At 34.9% G+C, this 11465-nt stretch overlaps 1 protein-coding gene across 1 annotated transcript in view; it reads left to right on the top strand.

Annotated features, from left to right (window-relative positions):
• The window catches only part of sycp2 (synaptonemal complex protein 2), a 176403-nt gene that overhangs the window by 59586 nt on the left and 105352 nt on the right, over window positions 1-11465 (top strand). Inside the window, exons 8-13 of the mRNA XM_051932457.1 lie at window positions 2126-2177; window positions 2500-2897; window positions 4344-4459; window positions 5640-5676; window positions 6575-6624; window positions 7382-7427. Of these exons, the coding sequence (XP_051788417.1) occupies window positions 2126-2177; window positions 2500-2897; window positions 4344-4459; window positions 5640-5676; window positions 6575-6624; window positions 7382-7427 (699 nt within the window). The remainder of the gene's footprint in view (window positions 1-2125; window positions 2178-2499; window positions 2898-4343; window positions 4460-5639; window positions 5677-6574; window positions 6625-7381; window positions 7428-11465) is intronic.

Below are 11465 nucleotides of genomic sequence, written 5' to 3' on the forward strand. Positions count from 1 at the left end.
TCTTTTTCAGAGATTCCTGTTTCCTGTCAGGCTTTAATTAATTTCTTAATCCGTGGCATTATATTTTGTAATAGGTTATGGTTCCAGAAAGTCAACTTTCACAGACACCAGATAGTAAAGAAAAGCCACTAAAAGAAAAAAGAAAATGCAGCCAACCGACACAAATAATACCCCTTGCTACAGAATCAACACCAAGAGTACCCATAAAACAAACTCGGAGAAACAAGCGAGTATCTGAATCATCTTTGATCATTTCCGATAGAAGGCAAAGATCAGCAAAGAAGTCTGACAAGTGCATCATGTCATTATGTTAGTTGAAATATTTGTGTCCAAATAGCAGTTGTAAACAGAATTAAAATAATGTATGAGTTGTAATTTTTAACTGAGTACAATATGTTTATACAGTATATTTTAGTTAAGTTTTTTTATTTAATAAGTGTTATTTGTAATCAGTACTCAATATCTAACATTTTTAAACAAGTACGTTTTTCCTAAATGTGTAAACTATGTTGAATAATATGCGATACACAAAACATATAGCAACTGCATTTTAAATATTTTTATTTTTTTAACAATATGCTGATTCCTTCTGTTATGTCAGCAATTTCATCTTTGAAGAAGAAAGGTAAACCCAGATTAGAACTACAAGACTACTCTGAACATAGTACTAATTCTAGCATCTGTAAACCAAAGTCCAAAGGATTGCATGTTTCTGTATCTGCTGACAAGGAAATGGAGATTGATGAAAGCAAGATGAAGGTTTATACTATTTCTAGTAAAATGTGCTTTGTTTTTTGCTGATTTAAACATTAACCATAACTTGACTTAATGTTTGTGAACTGTGTTTTTGCCTAAAGTATCTGAAAGATTCGAACGATAACTTTTTTTCTTGGTAGAATGCTAATTTTCATATTCCTCTTGTACTTCACCTTATTGTCATAAACAAAAATATGCAGCATTTGAAGAACACGTGACAAACTCAAAATACAATCATAAATAAATATTAGTAGCTAGATTTTATCCTGAAATAGAATATAGTTGTTTATTTTATTCATATTTAAATATTGTGTTTTTTCTTTTTAATATTCTTTTACCTTGCACCTTACCCCAGTATTCAAAATGGAATAGTCCTAGACCAGTGTTTTTCAACCAGTGTGCTGCAACACAGTGGTATGTCGTGAGAGCTACCCAGGTGTACTGTGGAAATAATAAAGTAGAGTCGAGCTCTGCAGACGGTCAAGACTTGTCAGAGGAGAACAGAACTACCTGAAGAATCTGGCATAAAAGGATCTCTGGGATCGCTATGTTTTAGACACAGCACTTTGAGCACTTGAGACGTGCGTCCTGGCAACTAGAGTTTATCTGCCTGGGGTGTGTGGATATCAGAGAGTTTCACAGGGCCGGTAGATAGTGGGCAGATGACTTTTCTTTGAGGCAGAGAGGTCCGAGCAAACTAACAATGCAGCTGGGAGATGCTAGCATAGTGCTCAATAAGTGCCGTGTCTGCAAACACTGATCTTGGGACCGTTTTTTTTTTTTTTTTTTTATTATTATTGGTTTCTCTGGCAGCCCTGCCCCTTATGAGATATAATGTATTTGTGGTTAGAAGAACAGTGGTGTGCTTTGGGGTGTTTTTGGTTACAAAAAGTGTGCCACCACAGAAAAAAGGTTGGGAACCATTTGTCTATATAATACCCTTTTCTTTTTTTTTTTTTTTTTTTCTTTTTTTTTTTTTTTATACAAGTCTTTAAAGTGTCATAATGAAAAGAGTTTGATCAGCTTTTGCTTTCGTTCAATTTTGTAAGAGTAGAAGAATTATGTTTTAGTCATTTTTAAATTTTTTATGTACAAATAATGTTAGTATTATGAACTATAGTATCATATTTTTAGAATGTTTAGAAAAAAGTGACTTTGACCATGTAGATGTTTGTTGACCTGAATTTTATAATTACTGTAAATCTTTTGTGATAGGTGATTACTGAAGAAAATGATGCTGAAATTGTGAGGGATAAATGTTTTAGAATGTCTACTGATAAACAATTAGGTAATTTATGCACATTCAGATTTTGGTAAAAATTCTAACTGTACTTTACATTTCCTTATTCATTTTTGTTTGTTTTTGTAGCTGATTCAGTTGAAGTTGATTCTCAGCTATTGGAGAGAAAAGGAAGACATTTGTGAGTAGTAAAGTAGTGCTTTCTGTAAGCTCGCTTGAATTAAAAAAAAATTTCAGTTAGATGTTGCGGATTGATTTTCACTATATTTTTAAGCATCTTGTATTATATATTTCATGTTCAATGAGCTATGTATGAATTGCAGAGCGCCTTGTGAGATCAAGAAAACATTTGAACCCAGTGAATTTGTGACACCTGCATGCAGAAGTGGACAATATTTAGGTTCCTTTTTACTTTTTCTTTTTTTTTTTTTAATAGTGATTGTAAGAAAAATATTTATCTGAAGTGGAGTTCAAACACTTTAATCAAATGTATTTGTTTACAGTACTGGACCAGTCTTTGGAGAGCCATTTATCCAAACAGAAATCATGTTCTGTGGATTCTGTTGATCAATTTCCTCCCAAACAGAAGAGATACAAACAGTCTGCATTTTCATCTGTCATATGTGCACATGTTACAGAAGAATTTCAGGATATGCAGAAGAAAAGAAATTGCAGAATAAATGCTGTTAAAGAAGTCTCCTTAGTAGAGTCCAAGGCGAGTAAGCCAATAGCCGAAACATTTTGTAACCCAAAATGCACAATGCTGAATGGAGGGAAGACTGAAATTAATACATGTGTAAGTTCAACATGTGTGCCAACAGTTCGATCCCCACATTACCCAGAGACTAATCCACAGGGAATGTATAAAGATTCTTCTTCTTCTTCTCACAGACAAGATAAAGTAAGTAGTAGACAACTTTTAAATGTATTGTAAATACATATATTAAAGCAGGGGATACGCTAAGGAATACCTGCAGCACATATAATACTGTTTAGGCATTTGTGTGATACTGCTAATAATTTGTTGTTTGTTTAATTTATTAATTGGTGTTAGTTTACCAAGAGTTTATCTATTGCAATCCTAGTGTGGCATTAACTGCTTCAGCTCTAAATTCTTACATTTGCTATTGGCTGCTAAATTTTCACACAAGTTACAGAATAATTTTCTCAACTTTACATGTGAGAATTCTATGGAATGTCTAGTTTTATTTTGCTTCTTCATGTGTGAAATACTCACATGCCTAAAAGGATAATCAACATTTTTTGAACTTAAAGACATAGAACAGCAAGTTCAGTCCCAAAACATTTTCACAATGTGGCTTTGATTAAATTACCTGTTCACTCTTTCGGAAAATGTGAATAAATGCCAGTTATTTTTGTTACCTATTGATGAGCAAATTTTAAGTTAATGTTGCAGGACTTCTGAATTACAAAAGAGACACAAACGCACAACAATGGGAAGTGTTTATAAGTGGTTCTATGTTTACATTGCTTGTATAATATAAAAAATCTAAAATGTATAATCATTCTTTTGGTTAAATATATAATTCTTAAAGTGCATATGTACCCAAAACTCAGAAAATCACTTAAACTACATGCATTTCATACATTAAGACAAAATATATTACTTGTTCTTTTAAAGAATGTTTGTCCCCAGAATGTTTTATTTTTCAGAATGAACAAAATATGATCTATAGTTCATTGGGAATCTTAAAAAGACTAAAATTTTAATGGCATGGTTAAATATAACTTTTGTGTAAGCCTAGGTTTCTTTTTTCAAGGTTGAAGTTCATATTGAAGACTGCAGTTTTTACTACCGGGCTTGGAGTAACTAAAATGTATATGCATGGATACTACTTATATTTAAAAATGAACTTTTTACGTGTACCTCAAAGTGTTCAAGGTTGTTAACAATATTGTTTTTGAGTCTCAAAAAAGGCATATGGGGGAAGGAATAATGTTTCAATCAATTTATAAAGGAAGTACTATGTACTTGCTTTTAAACAAACCAAAAATTGTACTGATATTTGTAAAGGGTTTAGGAGCTACAAAGTTCTAAATTTGCAATAAAGTCAGTGAAACTACACACTAATCTCATTGTCTTTTTAATATTCTTGTTTGATAAATAGTCATTGTTCCATCTGTTAAAAAATACCTATAAACATTTGAGCATATCCTAATCTTGTAGGTATACTTTGGATCAAGATGTCAACCAAAATATATAACAGTAAAACAAATGCAATAAAACACATGGTTAGAGATACTAATAATCATACATTTTAACCACCTACTAAAATGTTCTGAAATATGTTTTTAGATAACGGGTGCTTTTGTTTTTATATTTAAGGGAATAAAAGAACCTTGGAACAATTGCTTTGGCATCACTGAAACAATGATCGGTTCCATTTCAAGCAAATATACCAGTAAAAGAAATCATCCTCCGAATACATCTGTTCTAAACAGGTTTTTCATTTTTAAATAAATGTCCTTTAGTGTTACAATTGATAAGTTAAAAAATGCAGAATACAATGAATTTTATTAAAAACTGCATTTTAAAGGTATTTTTAAGCTGTATATAAATTATACCAGTAGCATTTGTGATGTAGTGGAAACATTGCCATTTGAGAACAAGGCTCTAATGTAGACTACAGTAATCCCTCCTCCATCGCGGGGGTTGCGTTCCAGACCTCCCCGCGAAAGGTGAAAATCCGCGAAGTAGAAACCATATGTTTATATGGTTATTTTTATATTGTCATGCTTGGGTCACAGATTTGCACAGAAACACAGGAGGTTGTAGAGAGACAAGAACGTTATTCAAACACTGCAAACAAACATTTGTCTCTTTTTCAAAAGTTTAAACTGTGCTCCATGACAAGACAGAGATGACAGTTCCGTCTCACAATTAAAAGAATGCAAACATATCTTCCTCTTCAAAGGAGTGCGCGTCTGGAGCAGAGATTGTTAGAAAGAGAGAGGAAAGCAAACAAATCAATAGGGCAGTTTGGCTTTTAAGTATGCGAAGCACCGCGGCACAAAGCTATTGAAGACGGCAGCTCACACCCCCTCCGTCAGGAGCAGAGAAAGAGAGAGAGAGACAGAGAAAAACAAACAATCAAAAATCAACACGTGCCCTTTGAGCTTTTAAGTATGCGAAGCACCGTGCAGCGTGTCGCTTCACGAAGCAGCTGCACAGAAGGTAGCAACGTGAAGATAATCTTTCAGCATTTTTAGACGAGCGTCTGTATCGTCTAGGTGTGCGAACAGCCCCCCTACTCAATCCCCCTACGTCAGGATCAGAGAAAGTCAGCGCAAGAGAGAGAGAGAGAGAGAGAAGTAAGTTTGGTAGCTTCTCAGCCATCTGCCAATAGCGTCCCTTGTATGAAATCAACTGGGCAAACCAACTGAGGAAGCATGTACCAGAAATTAAAAGACCCATTGTACGCAGAAATCCGCGAACCAGCAAAAAATCTGCGATATATATTTAAATATGCTTACATATAAAATCCGCGATAGAGTGAAGCCGCGAAAGGCGAAGCGCGATATAGCGAGGGATTACAGTGTATATTTCTAAGAAGCTTTTAGCATGCTCTTTTATAATTAACAATACTTCAAAATATTTACTTATTGCTTTCATTTTTTTCAGTTCAGATAAAGAAGATCTGTGGTCTTTTTCTTTTACTGTGAGTAACTAAGTAGTTTTTCACATAGTCCAGTATTATTCAAAATACAGATATTAAATTTCATAACATCTGCTGTAGAAATGTTTGTTCAAGTGTGTGATTCTCATTACCAGCAGGTAAGTATGGTCCTGATGTGCACAAGGGCTTTTGCTTTTTATAACAATTACATAAAATGTAGCTCAGAAGAACAGTATTCTGTAAACTATATTGACTTCTATTAAAAGTTTCACTCAAGTAATAATCCTTAAACTGAAGAGCATAAAGTTTGCATAAGATAAAACCGAGAATATTTTTTCTCATATTGCTGGTTTGTTTTGAATACAGAAACCTGCTACAGATCAATAGAAATCAATATGCAAGGAATATATTTCCATCCATCCATTTTCCAACCCGCTGAATCCGAACACAGGGTCACGGGGGTCTGCTGGAGCCAATCCCAGCCAACACAGGGCACAAGGCAGGGAACCAATCCCAGGCAGGGTGCCAACCCACCGCAGGACACACACAAACACACCCACACACCAAGCACACACTAGGGCCAATTTAGAATCGCCAATCCACCTAACCTGCATGTCTTTGGACTGTGGGAGGAAACCGGAGCGCCCGGAGGAAACCCACGCAGACACGGGGAGAACATGCAAACTCCACGCAGGGTGGACCCGGGGAAGCGAACCCGGGTCTCCTAACTGCGAGGCAACAGCGCTACCACTGCGCCACCGTGCCGCCCCTATTATTTCAAGAGGAATAATGAGGCTCAAACTTTTGTTTTACAGATAAGTTTACAGTTAAATGACACCTAATTAACATATTAAATATTTATTCGTGTATGTAGATAAACCTGAACTGTAAGACTATTATTTGTAATATCATTAATTGTGTATGTGAATTATCTTCATAGGAAAGAACCACCAAGTATAAAAATACTAAGACGACTACATTTCAGCCCAAGTATGAAAGCTCATAATTAAGTTATATTGCAAAGTAACTGTGTTAATTTTATAGTTGACTAAGATTTAACACTGAAAATTTCACTTTGTCTTTGTTTTGGGCAGCAAATGTTCAAATATGGCTAACAATAAACCAGTAATGTTAGGCACTAGTTTTGTCTTGACCATTCACTGTATGTGTCCTTTATTCCCTTCCTACAAGCTTCCAAGAAAATTTATCACTAACAAAATATGGACACAAAAGCTCATAGTTAGAAATACTGCTAAACTGTTTGGATTAAAGGGAAATTATAAATGGACTTCTCCAATAAATGGTTATTTTTTCAGACCATTCCAAGGGTGATTCTAGGCAGTGTCAAGTGAATGGCAAAACCAGATTGAAAACTGGTTCAGCAGGTCGTTTTTATTTAAGATATTTAAAATGTGTTGTTACATTTGTACATACAGTATAAAGATACAAGGAGGCAGTCATAGCAAAATATTAGAATGTTTTTCTGAAGTGAAGTAATTTCAAAATCTAAAAAATAAACAATGTAATTCAAATACGTATTATTAATATTAGTCTTTTATGTGAGTTATGTTATAGGTTTAAAGGGTGATTTTTTTCCAGTCTTGTGTAATTAAATGCAAGTGTAAGAAAAGCAAAATTTCTCTATGGCTGTTGAAACTATGAAGTATTGGCATATTAGTTTGCTGACCAATACTTCTGTTTCATCTGATATATCCCATTCTTATTTTCTTTTTTACTTTTCAATTAGGAGTGATGTTTATAGATTTGTGGATGAGTCAATTGAGAAAAGTAAGGCAAGTAAAAAAAAAATATATATATATATATATATTATCTGTAAGGTCTAGGTTTCAAACTTTACTTAAATTAGCTTTTTGTGTACGAAATGTTTCAAGAAAGACCAATGATGCATATTTTTTTTTTATTATTCATATGTTCTGTTTTTCAGAGTAAAGAAGAAGGAAGAGCCTCATTGACAGATAAAAAGTAGTTAATTTTTACCTCTATTCAAACAAAAAATGTGCTTCTTAATTATCCCTAAATATTTTCTCTTTTTCTAAACTGAATTTTTTTTCTACCTTCTTAAAATTTTCCCTGCCAAAATATTTTACTTGTATGTGCTTCAGCTTTAAAAATAGTGAATTTATCAGAGCCAGTGTTCTACATATTTTCGTGGACATTCTATCTATGCATGCTGCTGGAATTGGCAGCTCTCAACTTTGACTCTCCATGTATGCTCTGCTCCTGTATAAGTATATATGACTATGACTAAATGGTAGACATTAGCTAATATTTTTGCTTTAATCGTTCCACGTAGTCAATCATGAACATCCATGCTGTAGTTGTATATTTCCTCAGTATACAGTACGTTAAGTATTGCTGTGCCACACACTTTCAGTTCTAGGGATTTTTTTTCATAAACAGTATTTTTCTTTAAATATGGGTTTGGTGCTAGATAGAAACAGAATAGATACCCAATAAATATAGATCAGAGCACTTGGACAAAGTGTGAACTTTTTGTTGGTGTCAAATTTTATATTTTGTACCATTGCCATTCTCCTTTTGCAAGCAAGAAAAAGTCTGTGTTACTATATGGTGATTGAATATTAACTCAGTAAAAAGAAATATATCAAGAAAATTTTTACTATATTAGCAAATGTTGTTGTTTTGAGGTAAATTATTATTTTGTGTTATATGCATTGAATGTACAGTAGTGAGCATTTTGACTTCATTATAATTGTGTGTGTGTATGTGTGTATATATATATATATATATATATATATGTGTATGTATGTATGTATATGTGTATGTATGTGTATGTATGTATGTATATGTGTATGTATAAATATTTATTTATATGTATATATATATATATATATATATATATATATATATATATATATATATATATATATATATTAGTGCTGGGCGGTATACCGGTTCATACTGAAAACCGTTTTTTATTTTTTTTATGATACGGATTTTTCTTATACCGCAACACCGGTTTAAATTGCCTAAACGACGTTCGGAACGTGGCGCAGCGGGAAACTGTTCAAGTGGGGACCTTTTTCACTGCTACACCACCAAATAGTGGGCGGTAGCATAGGTATGCCGTGTGGTGAAAATGGACAGAGAGCCGAAAAAAACCAGTCACGTCTGTCGCCTGGAGATGCTTTAGTTTTAAAAGGTCAGATGTGTAAATACTGTTTCTATACTACTGGATAATACTGCAAGCCAAGTTGTACTTGTTTTATTTGTTTTCAATACAGTGTAATGTACCTGGGTACTGTGTAATAGTGTGACAACATTTTGACTTTATTCTCGACATTTCCACTTTAATCCTGACGCTTATGACGAGAATATATTCTTTTGACTTTATTCTCGTAATTTGTCATTAAAGTAGAACATCGTAAACTAAACTTCATCATAAAATGAATATTTAATTTACTAGATTTTCTCAAACCCCGTCATAAGTTATATAGCACATTAAATGCTTTGTGTGAAAAACTATTTGCCCCCTTCCTGATTTCTTATTCTTTTGCATGTTTGTCACACAAAATGTTTCTGATCATCAAACACATTTAACCATTAGTCAAATATAACACAAGTAAACACAAAATGCAGTTTGTAAATGGTGGTTTTTATTATTTAGGGAGAAAAAAAAATCCAAACCTACATGGCCCTGTGTGAAAAAGTAATTGCCCCCTAAACCTAATAACTGGTTGGGCCACCCTTAGCAGCAATAACTGCAATCAAGCGTTTGCAATAACTTGCAATGAGTCTTTTACAGCGCTCTGGAGGAATTTTGGCCCACTCATCTTTGCAAAATTGTTGTAATTCAGCTTTATTTGAGGGTTTTCTAGCATGAACCGCCTTTTTAAGGTCATGCCATAGCATCTCAATTGGATTCAGGTCAGGACTTTGACTAGGCCACTCCAAAGTCTTCATTTTGTTTTTCTTCAGCCATTCAGAGGTGGATTTGCTGGTGTGTTTTGGGTCATTGTCCTGTTGCAGCACCCAAGATCGCTTCAGCTTGAGTTGACGAACAGATGGCCGGACATTCTCCTTCAGGATTTTTTGGTAGACAGTAGAATTCATGGTTCCATCTATCACAGCAAGCCTTCCAGTTCCTGAAGCAGCAAAACAACCCCAGACCATCACACTACCACCACCATATTTTACTGTTGGTATGATGTTCTTTTTCTGAAATGCTGTGTTCCTTTTACGCCAGATGTAACGGGACATTTGCCTTCCAAAAAGTTCAACTTTCGACTCATCAGTCCACAAGGTATTTTCCCAAAAGTCTTGGCAATCATTGAGATGTTTCTTAGCAAAATTGAGACGAGCCCTAATGTTCTTTTTGCTTAACAGTGGTTTGTGTCTTGGAAATCTGCCATGCAGGCCGTTTTTGCCCAGTCTCTTTCTTATGGTGGAGTCGTGAACACTGACCTTAATTGAGGCAAGTGAGGCCTGCAGTTCTTTAGACGTTGTCCCTGGGGTCTTTTGTGACCTCTCGGATGAGTCGTCTCTGCGCTTTTGGGGTAATTTTGGTCAGCCGGCCACTCCTGGGAAGGTTCACCACTGTTCCATGTTTTTGCCATTTGTGGATAATGGCTCTCACTGTGGTTCGCTGGAGTCCCAAAGCTTTAGAAATGGCTTTATAACCTTTACCAGACTGATAGATCTCAATTACTTCTGTTCTCATTTGTTCCTGAATTTCTTTGGATCTTGGCATGATGTCTAGCTTTTGAGGTGCTTTTGGTCTACTTCTCTGTGTCAGGCAGCTCCTATTTAAGTGATTTCTTGATTGAAACAGGTGTGGCAGTAATCAGGCCTGGGGGTGGCTACGGAAATCGAACTCAGGTGTGATACACCACAGTTAGGTTATTTTTTAACAAGGGGGCAATTACTTTTTCACACAGGGCCATGTAGGTTTGGATTTTTTTTCTCCCTAAATTATAAAAACCATCATTTAAAAACTGCATTTTGTGTTTACTTGTGTTATATTTGACTAATGGTTAAATGTGTTTGATGATCAGAAACATTTTGTGTGACAAACATGCAAAAGAATAAGAAATCAGGAAGGGGGCAAATAGTTTTTCACACCACTGTAAGTGATTCGTTCAGAGATGGGCGCAACTCTGAATGGATGGCATAATTAAACATGTATAACGAAGATATTTTTAAAGTTCTGAACACTCCGTGGGCTAAGATTATAACTAGTTTTAATTTCACAAAGACGTTTATCATGTGGTGATTGGTTATGTGGTTATGTGGTGAAAGAAAAAGGAAGGATAGGAACTGGGGTTTTGGTAGCCTACGTCAGATAGAGACAGCATGCATGCAATAAAGATAGCCCGCTCAGAAGAACATGCATTGAATTCTGTGTTCGTGTCTCCGACCAGCAGCTCACAAACCCAACATTTACACAATATTTAAGTTAAACCTGTGCGATAGCTATTCATACATCCAGTTTTTTGGAGCCTTGTCACACCTGCCATAAAGTTCTCTACACTGAACATACACCTGGGGACCCCTTACTGCGAGGGAGCAGCACTACCGCCTCACTACCGTGCATGTGTAATACCTGCTTTAATGCATTTCATCATGAAAATGATATCAAGTATTTATCTTAGCATTCTAAATTTTCAGAAAGCAGGAATATCATGAAGTGAATGGATTCTGTATGGTGATCGCTGTCTTCTGTTAGTGCGGAGGAAGTCAGTTTAAGAAGCGTAGTGATTAACCACTGGGTCGGGGAACGTAACACAAAGCATTTAATGTGCTGCATTAATTTATGACGGGGTAAATTAAGTAATTGATTAAACATTGAT

Source organism: Erpetoichthys calabaricus, chromosome 10 (genome assembly GCF_900747795.2).
Source record: "Erpetoichthys calabaricus chromosome 10, fErpCal1.3, whole genome shotgun sequence".
Taxonomy (NCBI): domain Eukaryota; kingdom Metazoa; phylum Chordata; class Cladistia; order Polypteriformes; family Polypteridae; genus Erpetoichthys; species Erpetoichthys calabaricus.